The sequence below is a fragment of the Falco rusticolus genome, chromosome 3, assembly GCF_015220075.1.
Source record: "Falco rusticolus isolate bFalRus1 chromosome 3, bFalRus1.pri, whole genome shotgun sequence".
NCBI classification, from domain to species: Eukaryota; Metazoa; Chordata; class Aves; order Falconiformes; family Falconidae; genus Falco; species Falco rusticolus.
Genome location: NC_051189.1, coordinates 54,740,566 through 54,768,321, shown reverse-complemented (window position 1 = coordinate 54,768,321; position 27,756 = coordinate 54,740,566). Strand labels below are relative to the sequence as shown.

Below are 27,756 nucleotides of genomic sequence, written 5' to 3'. Positions count from 1 at the left end.
AGGCTTATTGCCCTGTCCCATCACAAAGATGTTGGGAAGACTCTATTAAAGGCTGCAGAACAGTTTTTAAATGGTAAGTTCTAGAAGTAATGAACATACAGTTACTGAGGAAAGCCATCCCTATGACATCTTTCTAATATATAACTTGTATAATAATGAATGTAAATTGTATTGTTGTCAGTGATACTTAAGGTTACACTCCACCGGGTCATCTGCAGATTTTATTTTCCATTAGGTGGCATAATCCCTCTTGTTGAATTGATTGAGACATAAAATAAAATCTGTAAAAACACTATATACCCTCCTAACAAAGGAGAGTAAGAGGCTTTTCAAATAGCCTCTAATCTCTCTTCCCCTGCTAAATGTCTAGTTGAGATTATATTTGATTAGACAAAAACACACACATATTCACAACCTAAAAATACCTACCCTTGGTGGAACTATTTTAGCCCACAAAGTAATCCTGGTTGCCTTATTTAAAAGTCTAAGTTTCATACTGGGGTTTTACGAACATGTCTTTGCCTCAGTGACCTTCCAAAATGCAACTTCTCTGTGTGGAATTTAGCAACATGAACTCAGTTTATGTCCCAGGACCATGTTCAAGGGGCATAGTAATCAGATGGAACACCATCACTTTTCTAGAGACCCAAACTGCTAAAAAGATGGTGAGTAGGAAACTGTTTTTCTCAGCTGGCTGAGCATGTATCTCTGCCAGTGGTTCCCACCCATTTCTGGGTGGAGTTTGGCAGAGGACTTTCCACCTTCTTGTTTGTCCCATGTCCCAGCTGCCTCTCCTTTTCTCTTTTCCCTGAATTATGCTTATGGAGTCCTTCAGGTAAGACACTACATCCATCAGTAACTGCAACACAGATAATACTAACATCTTACTGCAAGAAGAAATAACAGTTCCTGACACTGTGTGATGATGTCTGTAAATGCATTTATTGTCCCTACATTTAATCTAGGGATTATCACACTGTTCTACTTTTAACTACTACTTTCCCAGATTACCTTTGCTCTCCCTCATATTTAAAGTCCTTTTTTTTTCCTCTCTCTCCCCAAAGCTTCTCACTTTCCTTTCCCTAGATGAGTGAAGACACTACATGGTCTTCTGGCAATCTCCTACTAGGAAAGCAGGGCAAGAAGACATCAGATACATGTAAAAAAGGGAGGGACCAATGTGTTTAGGAAACCATTTTTTTTGTTTGGTAAGTGTGCTGTGTCCACAAGTCAATATTCACTTCAGTGTTTAATCTAATATATTTTTCAATCCTATATGCACGCAGATATATATGGGTATATACATGGGTTATGTATTACATATATTCACACAAGTGTTTGCATGCATGTTTTCTGTATTATATATGAATATTATAAGCCTACCTACAGATGTACATAAACTAAGGCCAATTTTTAAATCCCTTGCTGTCACCCCTTGAACCTTTCTCTCTAGACAGAATATGGTCTTGGAAAAAGGCCTGTGAACAATGATATAAATTAAAGGAGAGAGGGGGAGAGTGAAATTAGAAAGATAGCTAAGGAAAAATCCAATTAGTGGTGAGAAGGCTAACAGAATTGGAGATCAGAAATTATTTTTCCCTGTGCTTCAATTCCGAGGTCACATTCAAAACTCTCTGGAATGCTGATATTCCTTTCACTCCACCCCAACACAAAATCCCCTTGCATTTGCTTAATCGAGGCTACATCATTAGGAGCTGCACTGTTAAGTCTGGCAGTGCAGATAAGAATCTTCCACTGAACACAGATTACCACAAGCATGACCGGCAAATCTCCCTGCATGTTTTGCAAACTCCTTCTTTATTTCACTGGGAAGATTTTACACTAAGCACGTTTAAATCTGTGTCACTATGGTTATGTCATGAAGCAATATCATGCATGATTAGATACAACACAGACAAAACAATTAAATATTTTTTAAAAGATTCTCTTTCACATTCAAGCTCACCCAGCTTTTACAAATAAAACATAGGCAGTTAATAGCTCAGTTTAAGAAAATCTCAGTTTTTTCAGATCTGCAGGCAGAAGCCAGCTAACTGGATTTTTCCTGCTTTAGTGACTCTCCTAATTTCTCTCTTCCCTTCTGATCCTTTACCAAAACTCATCCAGAAAATAAGAAAGAAAAAAAAGAAAAGAAAATCTGAGTATTTCTTAAAAGAAGTGGACTCCTATTCTGAAAATGTAAGGCACTTGGGAAGTGGGTGGCAAGCGCACACACACTACTATGCCATTCCAGCATCATCCCTTACTCACAGCATCCATATTCCCTGTCACGTTTCAGTGTCACTATATGCTACAATTAAGAACATGTCAAACACTGGATTCAAAGAAAACAGCAGAGATGGTGAGTTCTGTTGTTGGTAATAACCTACTTTTAAATTCCACATTACTGACCCAGATTGAATACTGTGAAACAGTTCAAGTTATCTCCTCCCCAAAGACACAAAATGTCAAAACTAAGGCTTAATCCAACAGGCAAATCACTTTGCTCCTTTACAAAACCAGCTTGTCCTTTGTGCTTATTCATTTTTCTGATAAGTATATAAAATATCCATGCTCTAAATGTATTAAAACTTATTAATAAAGTACCCAGAAAAATGGGCTATTAAGTTTTGGCAGGTAACTTTCTCTTACAGTGCAGCCAATTTACTAGTGCTCATGAAAGAAATCTGCATGTTACCTTGAAAGAAAAAAGAACAAGCATCAAACTAATTATTTTTAAGTTATAAGATGAAAAAAACAGCAAATTTTCTTCTGTTGGACATGTAATTACCGGCTTCTATAACATATCGTTTGGTCTATGCATTGCATGCTTTTCTATTATTAAAGCAAGAAAAACAGCATAAGGGAAGCAGGAGTTTCAAATCAATGGCATCCATCTCTGCCTTGAAAAGTGAAATTTGGAAAAGAGGCTAAAAACAAAATGAAACAACCCCGGCAATGTTATCTTATTAGCAGGCAAATGATGTGCTTGATAAATTTAATTGGTTGATAGAACTCTTAGTGCTATTACTGAGTGGTTACCAAATTGAAAACATTATGGGTAAAACCTAGGGGAATAAGCAAATAATAGGAAAATATGAATATCAAAGAAAAAGCAGCTTTTGTTTTATTCCAATTTACAACTGTAACAGCCTTGTAAACATCAAGCCAGGCTAGGATTCAGGAATCCAAAAAGACTTAAAATGTTTGTACCTTAAAGAGCAGATTCCATTACTAAATACCACAAATCCTTATTTTTTCAAATAAATGATAGCATTTAATTGTATAGAGATACACTTAGGATTTTTTCCGGACTGCTCAAACACAACAAACAATACTATTTTATGGCCATTTGTATTATTTATTCTTCCTAACGACAAAAACTTGCCAGTTTTGATTTTGGTACCAAGGTGCTTGAGAAGTACACAGTAGTGTCATTACCATAATAACTTCTGAAATTAAAACCTGTCTAAAACTCTATGGAAAGCTAACATCCAGTTCATTAACCATTCCTGTTAGTTTGTTTTCAATAATGCAAAAATGATTAGAAGTTTAATTTGCTAATCACCTGTGTTTTGACTGGCAGTGGATATATAATTCTCTGCAGAAGTCTAAACTAGCCCTTGCAGAAAATAAAATATGCTAATGCTTTATCAAGTCTAATAATATGAATAAAAAAATCAATCATGCCTAGGTTAATCATTGATGGATGCACAATTAATTTCTCCTTAACTCTGTTTAATTTTAGAGGCAATGATGATCATGAGTAAGAGAAATGGCTATCTGTCTTTGAGAAGTTTTAGTGCTTCACTTACCAATCATGTGGTTTGCAACATGAACTTGGATATCCCATTCATTGTAGAAAACCATCTGACATTTGATGCACTGGTAGGTCTTCTTCTAAAGAAACAAGGGTAGATAAAATTTACTGAAACATACAATTGGAACCATTTCATTATAACTCAAAATACTGAGTTCTGAGTGATCATTTAAAGTTCTCCAGCAGTGTTTTCATTAAGGCTTAATTATTAATATTAAAAAATTACTCTGCTCTGGAGTAGCTTTTATCTGAGTTTCCTGAAACTGTAGAGATTGGGGTTTTTTTCAGCTTCTTAACTCCATGGACAGACCAGTATTGCTAAAACACTAGTTTTATATTCATGGGAGGCAAAACGCAGTGAAGATATGTGGGATGTGATCCAAGTGACACAGAAATCAACGTGAATCCTTCATTTTATACCAATGGATTAGGCCCACTACAGAACTGGGGAGAAGCCAGGAACAGAACACAGAAATCAGAAATCTGCTTCTCCCTCATTCTTAACTGGTCTGCAGAATCTCCTCTGCACCATACATTTCAAATGGTCCATCAGGTTGCCATTTTTCAAGGAGGGAAAAATCCCTGCTAGGCTGGACAAACGGTTACTGTATCCGGGCAGTATCTCTTGGCAAGCCTGTACTGAAACTAAGAAGGCTGGCTGGAAACTAGCCAGAAAGCAATCCTTCTGGCCACATTAGATTGGCCCTGACTTACTTAAATATCATGGTGTATATAGATCAGATTTCATTATAAACCAGGAAATGCATTACTCTGCTCTTTTTGAGCACAGGAAAAGTTTTTCATTTGTGTTTTGGTGTCTTTCAAAAAAGATCTGCTACTTTACTTTTCTACAAGGTATATCACTTGTCCAAGACATTTCAACATCCTAAGAATGTGACTGTATTTTCTCTTATTACTTTTCTTGACCTGAATTGGCCAGAGATTTGATATTGCATAGCATTGCTTTAAAAGTGATAACTAAGAGTATATTTAAAAGTAAGATTTTGTTTTTTCATCATAAGACTTAAAACTTGCAGTTATCCAGGCATCTAATGAGACAAGTCAGATTCATAAAATTATTCAACTGCATAATTGTAGTATCAAGGACTCAAGTCCTAAGGTAACAGTCCTGGAGAGCTCAATTGTTCTTTTGAAGATGCAGTGAAGGCAAGGTAAGCCCTGAACTGCCACATCAAGGCAGTAACTCAAGAGACGTGTATCTTTCTGTACAGCCACAGGCACCTTGCCTACATCAGCAAAAAGAAAAAAAAAAAAAAAAAAGGAAAACATATATTTTTTAAAGAATGTAACATTACAAAAAGCTGGCACAGATGTAGTAAATTGCAGATTTCATATATATTAGCTGGGGAAGAAGCAGGGTTCACCGGATAATGTGCATCAAAAATACAGCCTGTCTTGTATATATTTAACTTCTGAAAAGTGTCATACAGCTAGTATTATTGATTATATTTCTTAAAATGGGGTTTTTTTCACCTTACTCTAAACATTATTGAAGACTTGCTGGATTTGTTATCAGCATCTAAATTTCGATGCCCTGTCCCAGACAGATAAAGTGCCCATCCAATAAGTATCTTTCTACTTCAAGCCCGAAGGCAGGAATATAGAGACATTTTAAACCTATGTCATTTTGTCTTACCAAGTTAGCTGAAAAATTAGCGACTAATCAAAGACAACTCTGAAATTAAGTGTTCCTGAGGGCTCCTCTTTACAAATCTCCCATTGCTTCTCATACACAGAGGCTATTTTAATTTTCTTGATGACACTAACAAAATGTTTTCTGTTGCTTCTCAGTGGAAACAATCATAAGCTTTTTTTGCCATTTTTCATTTAAATCAGTTTTAGTTTTCTGAAATGTAACCAAGTTAAATCCTTATGTAGACAAACAAAATCAATGGGCACCCAGAAAACAAATCTGCTTTGACTTAGTTTTGCAGTTATGATTTGTAAAGTGAGATGTTTTGAAAGATACAACAGTTTTTCTCTTTTTTTGTTGTGACAACACTGGTAACATTGGTAGAAATTCAGACTGGGTCTAAGGATTTCCTACTATGTATTGGTAAATTTAACCTTACTGCACTACATCTAGATCTATCAAAGACCTCTAAATAATGATAGTCTCGACCAACGATTTATTATGTTAAGCTCTTTACAAGATGCTTTTTGATGCTGACATATAGAACAACAATATTGCATAAACAACAATCACTCTCCCCTTGTTTAAAACATTGTTTCCCTTTAGAACTAGTTAGAAAATATTTCTTACTCCCTGATGACTAGCACTATGTATTGTTTATTAGCATACCCCTAGCATTATTCCTGATATGTGACTTTGTTCAAAAACAAAGAAACATAAACTTAATGGCTGGTCTTTTCTCTTGTTAGCAGAGCAACGCAGAGTGCATGTCAAGAATTGTCGGCAAAATTATGACTGATGTACATAATGAAAACACATACAAAGGTTGGGGGTTTTCTGAAGTCTACTGCCAAAAAAGAAAGACATTTGACAACAACAAAAAATAATAATTTACTAGCACTTACTAGCCTCTTCAGATGATCTGAAATATTTGCAGAATCACACACAGAGATTTTCTTTTTATCATGAAGGGAAGAATGTTTTTGTGACTGCAGCTTGATCAAGCACTAGTTCTTTTTTGTTTCCAAACATATTCTAAAATGTTGACATCAACTTTTATTAGCTCAACACACACTCATCTCAAAGTGTCTAAACTTGTGCACAGTTAAGTTTTTATTTTAAAAGCAAACTCAGTAAATCCCATTTACTCTTAGATTTTCAAAGTGATCAAACCCACTCATTTTTACACCAAGTTGAACAAAACCCATGTTCTTACTTCTGTATGTTTTGCATTCTAAGAAAGCCATTTTTCACTGCAAGTTACATTGTAGTCTCACAAGCTTTGTCAGAACCATGGGACTCATAACTGCTCACAGGAGCTCCTGGGCCCTGATGTGCCTTACAGCTGGTCCCAGTTCCCTGCTGAGGTAAGATCCCAGGGGAGACCCAGTCCCTCCTCACTCCCTGTTCCCACAAAGGGGAAACTTGAGGAAATCGGACAGAAATGAGCCGTGGGGTATTGCAGCTCCGTCTCCCTTGCCTGGATAGCCAGGGAAGAAGTCTTGCAGCACTGGGGTAGCATAGCACAGAAATAAAATGGGGTTGTGACTCCAGCAGGTATTTGAATCTCTCAAGTGTCTCCAGCTCTTTGCGATACAAGATGGCTCCACAAAGAAAGAAGTGAGGGGCTGTGGCAGCCGTCCCTGCCCTGCGAACAGCTGCAGCAAGGGACCCTGGCTGAGCTCCCTGCCGCTCTGCCCGAGTCACCTGTGCCTATGGATGACTCGGTAGAGCAGAGTAGACACCCAGGCTTTGCTGTTCCAGCTTACCACCCAGGGCATATCAGCTCCACACAGTGATGAAAGGTGGACAGCTGAGAGTACTTGGACCCTAAGCCACCACCACTGCATTTGCTAGAGGACACCTGTCAGCCTCCTGTGAGAGGCATAACATGACAACACTCTCGTTCTCCCCTCCAAACACAAAAACAAGGCAAAGCACATTTCTTGTTACAGAGTAATTCTGTAATGGCAAAGGTGGGCCACAGACAACCTTTACCAGTGTATTTCCATATGGACCCAGACAGGACCAGTAGAATATCTAGAGAAACCACATTGTGCTCTAAACTGCACCTTGTTGCAAAACTTCCAAAGATTTGTTACAGAAAGTGATATATACATTATCAGATGGGATTAAGGAAGTGGTTTAATTTTTTTCCTTTAATTTAATTTATTATTGTGGACTCATCTTTCCATAAAAACTCTTCAATAAACAAGCCGACAATCCTTCACTAAACCTCCTCCTATCAGGAACCTAAGTGCCAATTTGTCTTCCACATACCAAGTGTAAATCTGAGGCCCAAGTCATTGCTGGGGCCATTCAAAATTGTTCTAGAAGAGTAACTGCTTGGACTAAGTGTCTCACAAGAGCACTGGGCAATCTGGTTGCCTTTTGCATTCCTGTTTGCTTGTGTTCCTGTTTTCAGAACCAATTTAAAGCCTTCCAGCATGCAAAGCTTCTCTGTGACTACATTTAATGAGCCTTGGATTGGTCCTCCAATCCACGCAGAGCATATGCATGCGTCTCTCTAACCTTTTGAATAACTGATGTTACTTAGACCTTTAATTATTGTCCTGACCCTCACTTGTCACTTCATGGTTTTCAGAACTTCATTTTTATAAAGGTGCCCAAAGTGTTCATGTCATGTCAAAAGAGGCTTTGCTGCTTTTATAGATGGTCCAAGAATGGTACTTCAATTGTGTGTCCATAATTTTATTTGCTTTTATAAAAAGTAAAACAACCACTCTACTAGGGGATTCACAGTTCTATTCAGAAGTGCTTCAGAAGTATGCAGAAGAACCTTCTGTGTAGCCTTCTGTGCCCTGTGACTGTCTGAGGTATCCATACATTCTTCTTTTTCTGTTCCCTAGCCGCATATTACCTGAAAATGAACTGCATATACTACTTATCTGCCCATGCTCCACCTCCTTGTCAAAGTCATTCAGAATTTTATCACCTGCCTATTTTGTTCTCACATTTCCTCACTTTTGTACTATCAGGGAATTTCATCACCTTACTACTTATTCTTTCTTCCAGACTACTGGTATGCTGCATAAATTCAACAAAATTGGTGCAAATAATGATTCTTAAGGCTTTCCATTATTCACACCCCTCCAACCTAACCTGCTTCAATTCATAAGACTCTGATGCTTTCTGTACCCAAGTTAGTGTTTCTTTTTTTTTTTAATCAAACAAAGTTTCTCTCCCTATGCCATACTTATTCACCCAACAGATTAGTCTTTTGTGCTATACCATTTCAAAAGCTTTGCAAAAATCTTGGTAAATCACGTTTATAGGCTTCTCCGTCAGCACTTGTGGCTACTCTCTCAAAATACTCTTTATTGAAAATTTTAAGCACGATCCTCCCTTTGTGAATCTGTGCCCTCTATACTTCATTAAATCCAAACTTTCTAGGTATTCTTCTATCGTTTATTTGATTAGGCTTTCTCTTATGTTCCTGTTTAAGTCAAGCTCACAAACCAGTAATTTCATGCATAATCCTTACATCCCCTGTTTAATGTCTGTTTAGGAGCCTTTTCCCAGGCTGTTGATGCCTCTTCTTAAAAGGCTGCAAATTTATCTGCTTAATGTTTCCTTTTATCTTCAGCTCCTTTCTCTGAGAATTTTGGGATGGATATTTTTCTGTGTTTGTAAGTCACTTTTTGTATACTATATTCCATTATATTACATCTAATCCATACTTCATTCTTCTCCATGGGGAGGATATGCCACAAGCCCCACAACAAAGCATTTTTTTCAACAGTATTGGTTTCCTTGATTACATATAACATTTCTGGATATCCTCTATCCCCCTTTTAACTGAATACTTGTTCCCTATAGGAGATAATGAAAAATACATCTTATACCATCTAATGCACTGTGCCCATAGTCTCTCAGGCTTGCAGGCATCCCTAGTTTATTCTGGATTTCTTTCACACCTCTCTTGCATGCACTACCAAGAATAGCTTTGACACACACCTGTTAACCTACCAATAACTTTTACCCGTTTACACCTAGGTACGTTATTTACCCTTGTCACACCAGTAAAGGGGACTTTCAAGGCTTTCTCCTCTCAGTTTCAGCACAGACCAAGAGAATGAATCAATGCCTCAGCTGAGACAATCTGCTGCTGCCAAAAGAGAGCAATGCCACCCCTCCCACATCCTGTAATTCCCCTCTCCCAGACCAATCATCCATTCACAGTTTCCCTCGCATTAAATCCAGGATGGAGCTAATTGAACCTGTTAAACCAACAGAAAGGTAACCTGACAAAGTGAATAACTACCAACAAATCATATGCAAAACCAAGTTAAAACTTACACACTAACTACAGCAACTGGCCAGTGCTAACTCCTAATGCTGCCAGCTGATTTTTTACATCATTATTTTATTAAGCGTTAGCAGTGCACTTGGTCCTGCATGAGGCACAAGAGCAACCATGGTCCCAGCTTATTTTTCCATTTAGCCATTTTTCATCATAGCTCAGAGTATTTTTGACAGTACCTTGAGGATTTCTTTTCTGTCTTCCTGGATGTTTATTTTGTCAACCTTAAGCTCTTAAAAAAATAAATATATGTTAGCCAGTTTCACTGCATAGTTAGCTATTTATCTTGCTTATGGGGCACTGTCACCTTGCATGTGTTTTGAATTGACTAATTGCTAACTCTTCTCATTGCTCACACAACATCCTTTAATTAGTATTTCCTCATTGCTTTTAAAAACATGTTCATAATGATTTTATGAGAACTTTTCTGTTCTTCTGCTTTTGTTCATCAGGGTCTTAAGCGTAACGGGGTCTGGATGTACATGTCTAGAGAAAGAATACGATCAATCCCATAAGGTAACCAAAACAAGAAATGGAGAAAAACATTTTTTTTTCCTAATTTATTTCATTATGGTTACTAATTGCTTTCATAGACAAGATGCACTGAGACAGAAATACAAATGTTAGTTCTAGCAGTCCTTCCTTCTCTACACTGCTTGAAGTCGTGAGCTGCTGTTCTGTCTTTCACCTTTACATTCTGCATTCCGCACTTAATCGTGTCTGTCTTCAATGGTTTTTGGTTACAAACTTTTCCTTCCCCTGGCCAATAAATTGCATAAGCTTGCAATGTCTCACATCCCCACATAGAAAGAACCACATCTCGCAACATTTCAAAACTGCATCTCTTCCCTTTGAGCTCTCCAGTCCTTCAACTCTCTTGGTCCTTAAACTCAATAGGTACCTGAAGTGAGGTACCTGTCAGAAAAGTAACTCTAAAACCTGGCAGCGTGTGGCTGTATATTTATTTTCTTTCAATTATTTCATAGTCATATCGGGTTTACATAGTTCATCAGTAAAACCAGCTTTAAGTACTATGAATTTGATGTGGGATCTGAAAAACAAATATGCTTCTTTCTGTGCTAGGGCCTGATCCTGGGTGAGGCTGAGCCTCTGAGCACTGCAAGCGTACGTGCTGAGCAGTGCTCAGGAATTTGGGACTGACTGTCAGCAACGGAACTTTCTGTCAGTATTCTCACCTCTTTCTGTCTCCTTACACTGCATTTAAAATTGAAGAAGGTTGTCAACCTGAGACCCTCTGAAGCCAGAGAGCTGCTAACCCTAACATTCAGTATCAGAGCAGCTGTGTAGCTCTGGGCATTAAGGAGAAACTACAATCAAGACTGTGCTGATAATTTTGCAGATGACACGGCATCAAAGCACAGGCAGTAGACCATGACTTGCCAGATCTGAGATGCAAAAAGTTGGCATTTTGAGTAAGCTGATAGACCTCTTTCTTTTTAGAGTTGCCTTTTTCCTTCTGTTTTAAAAATGGCATACTGAGACAGACTGTCATTCAATAAAGCCACTACTTTCTTCACCAACAATCAGCAACAGATGTAGCCCAATAAAATTAATAGTTTGCAAGTACACACCAGAGAATACTCTTTTGGCTTTTTTCTCCATCACAAATTTTGTAAAAGCTCTTTGGATTTTAACAGAAAGGCAAAATCAGGGGCTTTTTATATTCCTTATTTTTGTTTTACTTAAACACTAAAACCACTTTTCTCCCACACTATGGAAAATTAATGCTGATTAATTTCACTTTCCTAAGCGTGTCTCAGGACCCTCCCCCTGCCCTTAATTGTCCACTTTCAACCTCTGTTCCTGCAGAATTCTGGGCTATTACTTACCAAGATAATTTAATCCTACAGAATAGAACTTGTGCTCAAAAATATGCAACATTAATATTAATGTACAAACAGAAATATATTACTCATACATAATATATAAGAAATTAATTTTCAGTGAAGTATCAGGAGAAGGATTAAACCCCTTAGATCCTTCTCATGCAATTAGCTCTGCACTTGGGGAAGTCAATGGGACTTCACAAATGAAGGCTTCACATAACACTGGCAAGGCTTGGGTTTTACAAAGGCTTGCCTACGCTACGAAATATGCCACAGAGTTCTACAATCATACTACTGTAATTATAGTACTACCCTGTATGGATACTCTTAGGCCACATCAATGTTAACTAATATACTAGTACCATCTGAGCTGGCACACAGCTGCTGACATTGCAACGCTCCTTGACCGTGTGCCCAGCTGAAAAACCTCCGCTGGCGCAGCGCAGCTGCCCAGGGAAGTGGTGTACCAGCAAAACAAGCACTTTGCTGAGCCAGTCTTCAACGCTATCCACAATGATTTGTGTCTAGCTGTTTTTTCCTGTGAAGATGTACTTGCTTTCCTCTAAGGGAATTAAGGGAACTTCCCAGAATTCCCTCTGTCCTATTTCATAATCTTTTACTTTCACATTACTTCTTAAAATTCCAGCAGTTCCTCTTAGGTACATCCTGTAATATGCTCATTTCTTTTTGCGTGGTGCTTGAGTCTACCATTTCTCTATCAGGAAAAAAAAGGATTGCAGAATTTGTTTTCGAAGCAGAATGTCATACTTCTGGGTTTACAGGACTTCAACTACTCAACCACCATCACATGAACTACCAGCTGTGAAGCAGGGAATGTAAGAAATCTGAGGAGCTATGGTTAAGACAGTTCAGAAAAATTATCAGGACATTCCCTGGCCAAAAAAGAAGTACCAAGCAATAGAACAGGATCAACTGCAAGATAACACCATCAGTGATGGTTGCAAGGTTTTTGTATGCAGACAGACATGTTCCTAGAGTTTGGCACTGAACCTATTCCAGCTATCAAAGCAGAAACCAAAAAGAGGGCTGTTGTAGCAGTGGGAAAACAAATACAAAAGGAAATCTGGAAGCTTGGAGTCTCAGATCATTCTTTGTTGATGAACCACCCCATTTCCTACTGGAAAAAGTAGAGAGGAAGAGGTGGCTTTCCAGATATGAAAAGCCATTAGGTGTGCTTTTTTGCACAGAATGTTGAGTCTGGATAATATGTAAAAAATGGAGAAAGTCCATCCCACACAGGATACCAAAGGTGTGGATGTATGATTGAAGGGGACAAATACTTCCTTATCTCCTACCTCTCACCTTGTTTTTCAGTACACAAGCAGCAAGCAATTTTAAATGGCTGCATTTGTAAGTGGCTGTATTTTGAAGTCACTCTTCAGAAGCATTTCACAGGTATTAAAAATGATCAATGAATGCATGTGAGGCTTTCATCTTGAGGAATTCGGTTCTCTAATAAAAACTGCAGACAGGCTTTTTTCCCAGATTTGCACATTGTTAGTGGTAGGACTGTACTGAGATAGTCAGTATCAGGAGAGGCCCCATCCTTTTATTCCCTGACTTAGGAAGCCATATACTAGCAACAAAGGTTTAACCACCACGGAAGAACAGGACAACATCAACATACATCTGGTAGATAGGTCTAAAGGATGGTGGAAACCAAAGAATCACAGAATGGCTGAGGTTGGTCTCTGGGAGTACTCTAGTCCAGCCCCCCTGCTCAAGCAGGGTCTCCTAGAACTGGACCATGTCCAGATGGCCTGTGAGTATATTAAAGGATACACAACCCCTGTGGGTAACCCGTGCCACTGCTCAGTCACCCTCGCAGTAAAAGTGTTTCCTGACGTTCAGAGGGAACCTCCTGTGTGTCAGTTTGTGCCCACTGCCTCTTGTCTAGAAATGTCCCATGGCGAGGACTGATGTTAGCAGGAGACACATTTCTGCTGTCATATTCAGAAGAATACACTGTATAAAATACTACTGATCATATTTTTACAATATTTTGTAATACAACGCAGGAAATGGAATAAATGAAAGATGGGTTTGGCAGGAGAAAAAAGTACCTAAGGGTTTTGAACAATCAGGTAGAAGATCAAATACCAGCCATCACAGAGCTATGGGAGGTCAGAGAAGACGACTCTTTAACAAGATGCTACATATCAGGTGGTTCATTTATGTTCAATTTGTACAGCTTTGTGAAACAAGCAGTACTGGGGCTACATATCCATTTTAAATTAATGGTTACCCCACCTTATCTCCCTGATGACAGGGTAACAAATTCGTTATGTTTGTTGCATGAGACAAATAATACAGACATTACATATAAAAACTTTATTGAGCAGTGGTAAAAAACACTTCTCAAAGCATGTACAGTCACTTAAGAAGTTGGTTTGTGAGCACCACAAAGAGCAGATCATAGTTTCTTACAGCTTAATTTCTTGTGACTGATTGACTTTTGCATAACAACCAGGTATGAACTTCAGTTAAAGCCATCTTCCTGGTTTGGATCTCTAAAAGGCCTCTTTCCTGTCTGGATTCTATCACCTGCTAGGTCATCTCTCTTCCCAAATGTCGTAAAAACTTCATAGGCTTTGAGATTCCTATCTATCTATGAAGTTTTTCTTGAAACTGGCCAAGTGTAGTACAGGAGTAAGAGGGGGAAGAGAGAGAACCCTCTAGAGGTATGTGAACCAGCAGACAAAAAGACATGCCGTGATTTCCCTTGTCTTGTTCCTAAAGATAATCAGGCTAGAAAAACAGGAGAAATTTCTTGTGTTTTCTACCCTGTTCTGATGTCAGAATACAAATACTCATCACTATTCTGATTTTCCACTAGGGCTGTGCAGAAGGGAAACTGTGGCATGCTACCCTGGTCGCTTGGCCAGCAGGTACATGTACAGGGAAAGCCCCATAAGGACAGTGGGCTGCACAGCTGACCTGTTGACATCTCAGGATGTTTTGTCTCATAAAGCTTTGCTGAATCTACATTTGTCCTCCCTAGAGATGCTTAAGGTCTTCATCCACATTCCTGTGTCCCTCTTCAATTCTTCTGCCTTTCTTCAAGCAGGCATTCCCCCCACACATCCCCCACACCCCCCACTGCATTGCTGCATGGAAAACTTGGTTTGGTGTTCTTGAAAACGTTGCAGAACTTATCCTTTCTTCCTCTCAGGTGTGAAGAAGGTACCTCTCCAAATTCCCCATCTGAAGTCTCTGACAAATAACAAGCCAGACAGACAGTATTAGATTTTAATGATCAGTGGACAGGAAACTAAGAAAACTCACTACAACTATCCCTCTTGCTTCTGTTCAGGATTCCCAGCCAACACAGGCTTCCTTTCACACCTTGACATGGTCTGTATGAGAAGGTGGGAAGTTTGCTGCTTAACTTTGGTAGGATTTCCAGCAACAGGATAATAAATAACACCTTGTTAAATTCAGAGAGAACTCTGATAGATCACTAGTGAAAGTGTAAAGACAAACAGAAGAAAAATGCTTAAGCCTGTATCTTGTCAGCCACTTCACGGCCGTGGTACTATCAGAAATTGGAGCATAGTGTAATGTGAAGGTGGCCTACTGTGGCAAGAAAAACAGAGTAGCCCTTCCTAAAAATACATATGGTCACATCTTAAATAATACTTTCCTGAAAGCAATGTCAAAATGATGCAAGAAGACAAACCCGGTATTTTTAGTGAGCTTATTTTGAAACTCCAGAAGCAGAAAATATGTTTTCCACAGATTAGTTCCACAAACTATTTCAAAGCCAAATCTCTGTGCCAGCAACAAACCTTCTTTACCTTTTTCTGTCTCCGGATCCAAAATCCAGCATGAAAATCACTTGTTCTGGCCCTGGATTCACTGACAGGAAACCCAAGGCACTACTTCTTGTGTTTACATTACAACTTTATGTGCTTATTCATAAAAATCCTGTAGTCAGAATGATCAGCTTGGATTGCTGATGAGGAGGATTATTTTAATTTCTTTATGTATTTCAATTAAATGTGTAAGTATTGATTTCGGTGCATCTTTTCAGTTAAAAGCACAGTGATTTATATTGCTAAAATGCTATTGCCTGCCCTGCCAAAAGCATGCATCTGGGAACATTTCTGGGTTGCTCATAGTCTTTTCTCTCTTCTTTCCGCCTCTGACTGCCAGTGCATGCTGTTGAAACAAACCAGCTACTTCAAAAGGCAGTTCCTGTTTTCTGTCTTTGTGAGTCTGGCAGTGTTTTGAGAAGGGGGGAGGAATAGTAAGAGAATAAAGGTAGACTCAGGGCCCATGAATAAAGAGAAAAAATGTAATGATAAAACAGTACACCTACCTGAGCTCCATTCTTTCTCCCAGGATGATACCATTTCTGGATTCATCTGAGGTCGTGTAAGTTGAGCTTCAAGGAGCCACCAGCTCTGCAGCATCTGAATTTTGTGACCCCGTCTCCACAAGCTCATTGGCAGCCTGCACTTTCACAGCTCCTTCCAGAACGGTGCAGTGATGCGCCCAGCATACCCTGCTGTGACATGCCCATCCTGGCATACAGCTCTGCACAACCACAATAGGACAGAAGAGCAGCCCCAGGCTCACACTTATTCTGTTCTTCAGCTGGTGTGACGGTTGCTAGTTCTTTCCTTTGTCCAGAACTTTTGATACTCTCTGCTACAGTATGTTTCTGCAAGTCCTTTGTAACACCTAAATAAGCATCTTTATTCCTGCAGTAATTTGGCAGTGTACTTGCACTGCTGCTTCTCTTCTCAGGACCAGAAAACCCAGTATTCTTGTATTATTAATGAAGGACTGTCTGCATTGCCACAGGTAATACAGTATTCACATGAGCTTCGCATTCATAGAACAAAGTGATACATAACTTAAGCTACTTACAGAGGCAATTAAGTTTGCTGAGCACCTACTCTAGAAGTTACCAACAGGACCCCAAAATGAGTGCAGTTGCACATAGAATAGAATAGAACAGAATCATTTAGGTTAAAAAAGACCTTTAAGAACATTGAGTCCAACCATAAACCTAACACTCCCAAGTACCACTAAACTGTGTCCCTTTGGACCGTATGGATACACTAGTGTAAGATAATTTTTACCAGTAAACTGTTGGTATAAGCTGGAGTCCATTTTCTCCTCGCCTGCCGGCTAAGCAGTTAACAATATAACTATTATTGTACAGTTACACTGGTATGATTCTGCATGTACAGAAGTCCTGAAGCTTAAGAAGTGAGGGCACATCTTCTGCTGAGTTCTCTCGTTAGGTGCATGACAGCAGATTAAAGAGGAACAAGAAAAGCAAGGCCACATGCTTTTTCTTGAACACTGCTTTTCATCTTCCAAGTGCTTTACAAAAAATGCACTGCAATTAAGCATGGCAATACACTTCTCAGCAACTATCAATCTTATTTTCTGAATAAGGAAAATGAAACAGAGGTGTTCAAGTAGATTTGTCCGAGTCAACAATGCAAATGAGTGACAGGAAAAGGATGGATGTCTAGTTCCCAATACATCACCATATCAGATCTTGTTCTCCACTTTTAAATATTAACTATCACCAAGAAGATTATTATCCTAGCTTAACAGTGTGTTTGCAATGATTCAGGATCTTTACAAGAAATCTACAACCTGAATTCAGCATCTCATTAGGCTCAAAGAATAACTCAGAGATTTACCAATTTTAGAGCTCTTTCAATAGCTAGCTATCCACAATCTGCTTGTTTAAGTCTGTTTGATAGTTTACGGGTACTAGATTCAGCAGTATGATGGGCTTAGGTTCTGACCTGTTCCTTGAGTTCCTGTAACTGATGATTAGAAGTGCCCATCATTTCCCATCCCAACTGAAAGATAACTTTCAGTGAAGATGATTCAGGTCAATGCCTTTCACTTAGCAAGCAGGGTGAGTTCAGCAGGTGATAGCTCAGCTGATGACATTATACCATGTTAAGGTAATTGCACCCTATCATGTTACTGAGTACAGGCTAAAAAGAGAAGTTTTCTAGTTCAACCATAAGAATACTTGGCAAAGAATCCAGAATTGACAGTTTTCAGTGTTATCCTTTATCTTAAAATGTTTTTTTCTAGTACTCTTACCATAGTAATCTATTACTCAGTAACAAAGGGTATTCAGCACTATTAATGGTTTGACAACTACTCTCCATATTTTTCTTGCCTTGGGAATCAAATGTTCCTTGTATAAAGGTTGTAATCTCAAACCATGTGACTCTCAACAATGCAAATGAAACCTTCACTCCTTAATATTATTATTTTTAATGAAAATTACCCCAAAACAGCATATTTAAGTAGCCATCTTCAACATCCCATTCAATTCAAAAAACATCCTTCCAGTGGAGTAGCAAAACCACTCACTAATAACAAATTTTAGCAACCCAATTTGTTTTTACTGTTTGTATTATATGCTTATGTTTTCACTTCCCTCAGCCCAAACATCCAAACTATACTGTTAAACATTTGTGTATTGCTACTTCCAATTTTGATTCTCATTGCTGTAATGCTTGCATCACTACAATTTTAAACCAGTAATATCTGTTAGAAAAATTAATTATCTCTAAGGAGTTTACAAACATGCATCTATGGTTTCCAGAAGTAATAATGCTCTGTCAGGAACTTGATAGCTTTGTGCTTCGCATGAGAAAATAATCTGAAAGTCTATGTTACTTATGTAGAGACTAGAAACACAGACACTGAAAAATCAGTTTACATGCTCGGAATGGGGTTGGGGAGCAAATGATTTCGAAGCAGGCAAATGCTATTCATAAATCTTGCTGTAGTTTAAAAGGCTTTTTCATCTTAGATACATTTCTAAGAGAAAAATCAAAAGGAATAGGAAGAGGAACGTGATGCCAATCAGAAGATGACATAAGAACTCGGATTATACCTGATCCAAGTACAAGAAGATTCACTGATGACACTGGAGGTAACTGACCTTGTATCACCGCAAAGGACCCCCAATTCTCTTTTTGTCTAGTTTACAAGCTCGACAAAGACAAGTTGGTAACATCTTATCATGGTAACTGTCTTAATACACATGATTCTGGTTGTGCTGCCAACATGACTGGGAAGAGAGATTTCATGTAGTCACTTGGGGAAAGATGACCAGAAACAGAAACCAAGATGACTCTGAATCTATCAAAAGCATATAGCTGGTAATCCTGTGGTTCTGATTTAGCAGCAGTACTACAGGACCATCAATGGTGTGAACCACACCTAAAGGGAGCCATTCCTTTCCCCTCTTCTTTGAAAAGGTTTTCCTTAGACCTGCGGTTCTCAGTCTAACAAACTGCTCCTTCCATACACTGCACACCACATTCCATTACCCAGGTGTACACACACACCCCCCCGCAATGTGCAAACTGGAGATGCAGAAGTCATGAAAGCATTGGGCTCTTCCCTGGCAGATGCATCCTGCCTGGTACCTCACCCTCGTCTCCCAGCTCCACTTCCCTCGTTGTGGCACTCCAGGCCCTGTGCTACTTCAGTGACCTCTCCCAGCCTATCTTGAGCTTTGTTCTTGGTACCTCCAGAAATACTTACCTCTGGGCCCACATATCCTTATGTAGCTCCCTTCCTCACTCTGCCTCCCTCCTGCCTTCCAGTTTGCACAACACTGTTGGATGACATGCTGAGAGATTTCTTACCCAACAGATGGGCTCACAAACAGGGAGTGAGGAAGGTGATGGAAGAGCAGCAGCTCCCTAGCCACAGGGTATCCATGCACATTCACAGCAATGGGTTGCATTATGCTTGTACCATTACAAGCCAAAAGCTTTCTTGAAACCAAAGTTATTATTTCTTAAGATCTGTTTGTGCTGTGTTTTTAGGTTTCCTGAACTATAAGGGGTCATTATGCAAGATAGCATACCTAAAATATTAACCCTGAGTCATTCTGTTGATGTTTCTGAAGATAAAAAAGATTCCCTTCCCTCAGTACATGACCCCCGTAACTTCCCATATTATTACTTGGTCACTGGTGATGAAGGAAGTAGATAAGATCTTTCAAGAGTTTGATATTTACTTTCTAAGTTATCCTGCATGAATGGGATTTCAATCACCAGGCACTAGGTGTTTCAGTGACATCAAAATGTTGTTCACCATGAACGGAAAGAAAAACACAACAAGGAATTGCATCCAAAGGACTGATTTCCCAATTTACCTTAGGCTAGTGTTGTACTTCTACTTAATCAAAATGTGCTATAAGAGGGGAAAATTAATATCTACAACACAATTTACAAAAAACACCCTCAACTTGTTGCTCACAAATATTTTTTCAAAATCCACCCCTTATGCCAGCATTTTGGCTCACTATATTCTACTCTTCTGTCATTAATGCGCTCTGCCGTAAGCACAACTCCTAGCTGGGGATTCCAACACATAAGGGAGCTAGGATAAGATTCCAGATCTCAGTTGTGCTGGCATGAAGATAGGTCTCCTCAGTGATACAGAAGACAATATCCTAGGGAGACTGGAATTAGTCCTATTCTGCACAATTCAATCCAAGACGTAAGGCATATCAAGAGGCAAGTAATTACTAGCTAATGGCTACGGATGGAAATGTAACATGGTTCAGCCTAAGCATTTCATGACAAGTGACAAGACAGCTTGAAAAAAGGGGGATTTTTCCCAAAAGGATGGAAGGTGTCAAGAGCAAAGAAAAAAGGGTTACCTCTTCAGTTTGGGAGGGGCTGATTCTGGGCATTGGAGATACTTGTGGTGTTTTCAGTTGTGTACTGTTGCTGTCTGGAACAAGCTCTCTGTGGATTGACTGAATATGGTTTTGGAGTTCACTTTCTGATTCAAATTTAACATTGCAACTAGAACACCGAGTCTTCAGTCCCCCTGCCTTGCTTTTGTTCTCAATGGAACTCAAGTTCTCATTTTGGCCCATGCCTTGTCTGTTACTGCTTGAAGGGATGTTGACACTTGGACTACCACTTTTACTGAGATTAACACAGCTAGCACACAGACCATATGGCAGACCATTGATGTCAAGTTTCACTAAATCCTGTTTTGAGCGGAATTCCTTCAGGCAAGAAGCACACTTGTACAGTTTCTGGAGATGCTGTGCACGCCCTGTGGACTGCACGGCAGAACCATTTCCAGTTTTCTGCATGTGGAACGTGCCGTGGATTTTCAGTTCCAGCGTAGAGGTCACTGTCTGCATGCACACCACACAGCGGAACCCTGTCAAGGAGTTCCTCAAGTCAGGGTGCATTTGGCAATGCTCTAAAAATTCCTCCTCACTCTGGAGGGGCATCTTGCAAATCCTGCAGTTTCCAGTGTCCAGGCTCTTACTATGTGTGACCTTATGTTCAGTAAGAGTCAGAAGAGATGGAAACCGCTCGCCACAGATTGGGCACATATAATGTTTCACTGGTCCCAAGTGTGTCTGCATGTGCTCTCGGAGCCCATTTTCAGAGAAGAATGTTCGAGAACACACATTACACTTGTAATTTCCTTTTATGAGTTCAGCCTTTTTCTTCACTATGGCACTTTCTCCAGGTCGAATGTTGTGGTCTCGAAGCTGGTGATTTTGCAGGAGAGTCTCCATGGTATAAGCTGCTCCACAAATGTCACAGCCATACATAGGCTCAGATGTGTCCACATCTTCTTCGCTGCCATCGTGGCTGTTATGGGACTCCTGGCTATTTGTCAACAAGGTCTGGAGTTCCACTTCCTCTTTCTGAACCTGCTCAGATGCCCCATTTGTTCCACAGTTCGGAGTTTTCGTTTCAAAAACACAATGTTTTTCCCTTAAGTGCTTTTCCAGCAAGATGATAGCATGGAAAGCTTTGCTGCAGAACTTGCAGTTGTACTTCTTGCTGTGTGTAGTAATGTGACACTGCAGCTCCACCTCTGTACCAAAGGACTCACCACAGAAGATGCACTTGTGTACTTTGCCTTGGTTCTCCAGGTGGTTGTGTTTAACATGAAGCTGTAGGTCAGTCTCATTGCGGAAATCCCAGTTGCAAGATGTACATCTGTATACCTTCTTTTCATTACTGTGCTTCACAGCCAAGTGTAGCTGAATGGAGACTTTGGAGTCAAAAACCTCTTGGCACAAAGTGCAGCGGAAGAACACAAATGTATGCATGTCCAGTAGGTGTTTCTGCAAGTCATCCACAGAAGTGAACTGCTTGTCACAGCTTTCACAGATGTAGTAGGTTGAGGTGATCATGAAATGAATGGTAACATGCTTCAGCAGAGACTCCTGATTTGGAAATTCCTTGTTGCACTGAGGGCAGGTCAGTTTTGGTAGGACAGTGTCAAGATGTGTTTTCAAATGAGTCTGAAAACCATCCAAGGAAGTATACTTAGCACCACACTGATTACAAATATATTCACCTGCAGGACGAGGAGGAGCACCTCCAACTGCCTGCATCATCTTTAAAGAGGTCTGCTCAATGGTTACAGGAGATAATGGACTCATGGCTCTGGATTTTTTTCCATTGTGGATGTAATTCAGTGCCAAAGGAATGTTCTTATGGTTCTCCTTGATATGCTTGTTCAGTTTAAGAACACTATTAAATATTGGAGAATTTGTACAGTAAGAACAAGAATACACTTCCACCACTGGATCTTTTGGGGTTCCAAGCACAGGGGAACCAAAACGGGAACTGCTAAGATCACAATGGACTTGTCTAATATGCTCTTCCAGAGAAGAATCTGTAAGAAATCCCATGTAGCAATGGGGACAAAAGAATGCATTACTGTCCTTAGCAGCAGGGTTGGCAAATCCATGAGAACATCGGATGTGTTCCTGAAGGGTGTTGAGGTCATTGAACACTTCAGAGCAGAAGTTGCACTGGTATACCATGGCAGGCATGGTAGAAACAATCAGTGCTGGGTCTGGAGCTTCATGGACTTGCTTAAGATGTTCATTCAGATTGTAGAGAGATGGCAATACCTCCAAACAATACTGACAGATATGGGCTTGTTCAGGTTTATCTAAATGCATAGTTTTCAGGTGTATCTGCAAAACTGCAAGGCTGGAAAACAACTGTTTGTTGCAATAAATGCAGCTGTAGGTAACTTTTGCCTGTTTACTTGAAGGACCGGTGATATCTGGCACTTGCTGAGCTGCCCGCTTCCTTCCACGACCTTTTGGTATAGGAGGAGCTGTTTCCACCATTGTTGAACTATCCACCGAGAGATTAGAATCTGGAGTGGTGCTAGAGACTGAGGTGTAGCCCACAGTTACCAAAGACGGGCTGTTGCTGTGATTGCACGACTCTGGCTGCTGATGACTGTCCATGTGGCTGTACAGCTCCTCCACAGTATGGAAGTTCTCAGAGCAAATGCTGCATGAATTCTTCTTCTCACCATTATGAGCCTGCTCCATGTGATTTACCAGAGATGTTTCCTCTACAAAGAGTTCATGACAGTAAACACACTGAAGAGCAGATCGGTCTTCATTAGGGGAACACTCGGGGTGACATTCTGCAATGTGCTTCTGAAGATCTTCAGGAAAATCAAAGCCTTCTTCGCACTGACTACATTTCTGAGTGTCCTTCATTTTCCAGTCCTCCATCCGGGAGGCGGACTGAGAGCCATCTTTGTTCCTCTCATGAACCTGCATGTGACCATGCAGTGAACTAGATGACAGGAATCCACGCCTACAAATGGCACACTTATATGGCTTGTTGGACGTATGAGTCTTTAAGTGAATTTTAAGATGATCACTCCTTGAGAACGCTGCATCACACTCACTGCAGTGATACTTCTTGTCTCCCGTATGAAGCTTTATGTGGCGGTCCCTGCTCCGTTTGTGTTTGAAGAGACGACTGCAGTATGTGCATTTGAAAGGGAGCTTGTCACTGTGGCTTTGCTCGTGGTGCTTTAAGTAGCTGAGGCGGCTGAACGATTTGTCACAAAACTGGCATGGATAGGGCAACCCTGGGCCTCCTTCCTCTTCACCAAAATCACAACCTTCTCCATGGCTTGGGGAAGTCTGGTCCTTGCTAGAAGGCGATGATGCTGGCCATGAGCACGTGGGGTCATCCTCAACATCCACTCCATCTGAAATGAGAAAGAAACACGCTCACAAGCTTAATCCCTGCGGTTCAAAGGAGACAGCAAATGCACATCAACAATGCAGATCTGCTACTCCTAAATAGCTAAAACATATTAAACTCAGACTAGGATATTTCTTACACCTGTATCCAACAGCTTCAAGACCACATTTATTTTTATCAGACTGTAAAACATTAGAAGTTATTAAATAGTTCTGTGCCTATATTAACATTTTATTGCTTTTTTATCATTCTTTCTCAGTTGCAAGATATGTATTACACATTGACAACTTTATTAAAATGCAGATTTTTATATATTTAATGTTTCTTTTGTATCCATTTTAAAATGATTTGCATATTATGTGAGAATGTGAAGAGTCAAAGGAAAGGAGAAAATATTACAGGAATTATTTAAAATTAATACAGTCAACCCACATGCCTAATGTTTAATGAAAAGATTCCCCCTGCATTGCCAAAGTTTTTTTATTTTTTCACTTGAAGTTGATTCTGAACACAGAAATCATTTAAAGGCTATTACTGAGATAGACTTGGGTGTTGTTCTAAACCATAATAGGAAAAACTACAGGGGAGGAACAGGACAACAGTATAAGCAGTGGTGTTTTCTCTAACAAAGTACAACCAGATTTTTCCAATAACTTTATAATCCAGTTACTGAAAGCTAGCAGCTGGATCATTAAATGTTCAAAACAAACTAACAAATCAACAGCCAGGATCAAGGAAAATGAGAAAGTTTCAAAAGGGTCAGTTATGAACAGCATTTTATTTTCCTTTTTAAGTTCAAGAGGTTGCCCACCATTTCTTCCTTTTCACACAGGCCTCAGCCAGCTGAACTTCCTCAGTCCAGCAGAACCTGTACTATGAGGTGATCACAGACAAAGCAACTTGTAAAAAACTGGAAACAGGAAAAATGATAAACGATTATAGTAAAAGCTGAAAGATTTATGAGTTACAAGGAAAAGACAAAATAGAAGTGCTAGCCAGATACTGAACTGAGCTAGTTATCCATGGTATTACCTCATCTCTAGACAAGGCAAGTTGTGACTATTTTCTTCAACAGACGTGCTGTACAGGTTTTTTCCATCTTTTGTTTTATATGTAGATTACAACACTACAATGATCATACTTTCCTTAATCTAAAACTTCTTTGAAAATATTAACAGAATGCTTGAAAGACCACTCTACATGAAATAATATTTCTACACCTTTCCAGGGGCGATGCTTGGAGATTTTTTCCTTTTAAAAGTAAAATTGACTACAGTAACAGTACAGAAAAAAACCAGGATAAACCTCCTGAAAAATATCTTTTTTAAGTTATACTTGCAAAGTGGTAAGTTTCTAAACATCTTCAGCCTTTTCTCAAGAAATATACTACACCAACATAAAAGTTAGAGCTGGCCTATGTTACGTAAACAAATCCCAACCCTGCTTTCTTTAAGGTAACAAGATTTTACTAGATTATCAACCTCTTGCTTATCCACAGGAAACAGATGAGGATTCATTCCTTTCCTGCATCTAGAAACTGATGACAACGCCATCTCACTATCAAGGCCAGATGGCAGCCATCTAACTCTGAGAAAACAACCAAACACCATTGCTGGATGTCTGCCCATTGACACAATGCTTTTCAGGATAAGTTGGAAACTGCATGGGTTTTTATCCTCTTGTTTACATCTTGAAGAGGAGGGTTTCACAAATTATATCCACCTTTTGCGTGCACACACACACGCATTTACCTATGCACAAATCTGCACTAGTGGTATATATTCAAATAACAAAACCAAACCCTAGCCGAAATGCCACGTCTTTGAACTGAAAACAAAGGTGGTTGTTTTTTTAAGATAAAAATTGAAAAATAAAAATCCACCCTTCCAGCAAAAGTGCTATCATCTGCTAAAATGCTTCCTAATGTACTGATGCAAAGTTACTTATTGTCATACATACTAAATAATACCAGCCAGGTGAGTTTTTAAGTTGGTACATTAATGACTGCAGTATTCACAGGATGCTTTTAATGTAAATCTGCGTACTGCCCTTTCAGATTGCTGGGTTTGACTCTAAAACTGGAAATGATCAAAACAGTGGAACAACTATTTACAGAAAAAAATGTTATTTTTTCCTGTATTTTGAAATTTTATTTTAAATTAATATTTTCAGCCTGTTCTTTTTAAGTAGAAAAACCTTTTATCCTTTAAAAATCAAATATATTTCTGACATACAACCACTGCCGGGAGATAAACAGGAATTTATGTCAAGCAACTGAGTGAAGAAAAATGGTCTGTGACTGCCTAGGCAACATATTTTGTAACCAAATTTAGTATTAAAATGTATATCCCTATGCAGAAATGATATATTATTTTATAAATGTTTAGAGGAATATATAGTAAGTGTCATAAATAGTGTACCATCACTGACACAGTAGTAAATCACTTCCTTTTTGTGGCCACTGCCTGCCTGTTTTTAACTATTTTACAACTATTCCCCCTGGCTTGCGGATCTCAGCAGGTTGCCAGGGATCGGGATCAAGTGCTGAGTGTGACCATGGCATAAGGAACGGCAGCCCCTTTCCCCCATCCAATTCTCCTTGTTTGCTTGGGGGTCTCCCCTCAGTTTTTATACAAGGTAAGGAAAGTGGAGAGGGAATAGCGTAACTACAGCACAGACCAGTTCTTACTTTCCAACTGGCAAATATAAATGTTTCTGTGTGTCACTTTGCTGCTGCGTTTTTTTTAATCCAAGCCCGCAATAATTCTGCAGAGTAATTCTCTTTGTGCAAAAAGAAGAGCAAACCACTTACAAGTCTGACTCGCATCCTTTTAACTTAAAATGCGAAAATCTCTCAGTCTCTCAGAGCTGCAGAAGAACCAGCAAGGCAGGGGGAATTCCGCGCAGCGCATAGCAGAGAACAACAGGATTTTCCTGAGTACGAGCTTAACAATGTGGCAAACACGCTTCCCTGGCTTCCCCCCACGGCATGGCGGGGCCGAGGATAGCCGGCATGGACAGGGCACCGTCACTGGCCACCGTGCTCCGGAAGGTGGGCCCCTGGGCTGCGCTCACACAAAGGGTTCCCAAAGCCGGGCCTGTCGGCCATCAGTCACCCGCAGAAGGACTTTTGAAACCTTCCTTCTGTGACAAGGGAAATGTTTCTCTGCAGTGACTTTTGCTGTGCAGATTCCAACCTGAACACAGGCAACACTGTGTGTGACGGACTAACGTGCCTGGCGAGCTTAGGGGCTGCCTAGGAATGGATCTGGGGACAGCAATCAAGAGGGAAACCTGGACTCGGGATTACAGCTAGAGCAGGACATGAGTGATGGCCCCGCCTGTCCTACTGTTTCCCCATCCATCCCTACAAAGGTGTTGCCCCAGAAAATTAACATGCAACCATTAAAAGCATCCCCTTCAAAATGGCAGGGATCTGTGGCTTGCTATCCCACGCTGAGGCTACTCCATGTGTGCAGGCATTGGGCAAGCAGACCTGAGCACTCGAAGCCATGATGGAGAAGCTAAATGGAAGGTCCATGCAGCTAACCAGTAGGCTTGGGATGTGGACTCCACTCCCACTTTCCCAGGGGCACTTAGCACAGAGCCAGCTCTGTGTTGGGTGTGAAGTTTGACTTGCTGTCAGGGGAAAGGACTTCAAACTCCTTTTTGCTGACCACTTTCACAGAAAATACAGTTTGCTGCTACTCTGCATACAGCCATGTGTATATAAATCTGCAGACACCTACCCCCCGAGCTATGTCAACATTACAAATACTGATTTTCAGTGTTACAACAAGCTGTTTTAAGATACTCTGGACCAAATTCAGATGCATACATACAAGTCCCCAGGAGTGGTACACATCTATCTGAGGGCACAATAAGGCTCCTGGTATTCAACAGTGTTTATGGAGTTTGGAAATATATTTTCTGTATCGACTTTTTCTTTTTTTTTCCTTCGGCACTCACTAAGTGCCACTTACTGTAAATGCCTTTTTTGTGTAATGGCAAGTATTCTGAGTTTCAATGTGATGCACTTAACATGTCCATGTAAATTTTTAATTTTT

The 27,756-nt window shown here is 39.8% G+C and overlaps 1 protein-coding gene across 11 annotated transcripts in view; it reads right to left on the bottom strand.

The window, feature by feature from the left end:
- The window catches only part of ZNF521 (zinc finger protein 521), a 232,363-nt gene that overhangs the window by 115,125 nt on the left and 89,482 nt on the right, over positions 1–27,756 (bottom strand). For 10 of the 11 annotated variants that reach the window (XM_037379244.1, XM_037379245.1, XM_037379246.1 and 7 more), the window contains 2 exons: positions 20,341–23,693; positions 3,816–3,900 (listed from right to left, as the gene is read on the bottom strand). In XM_037379244.1, coding sequence (XP_037235141.1) covers positions 3,816–3,900; positions 20,341–23,693 — 3,438 coding nt within the window. Of the gene's footprint in view, positions 1–3,815; positions 3,901–13,974; positions 14,880–15,987; positions 23,694–27,756 lie in introns of those variants that run through there. The other variant, XR_005103008.1, reaches the window with a different exon arrangement.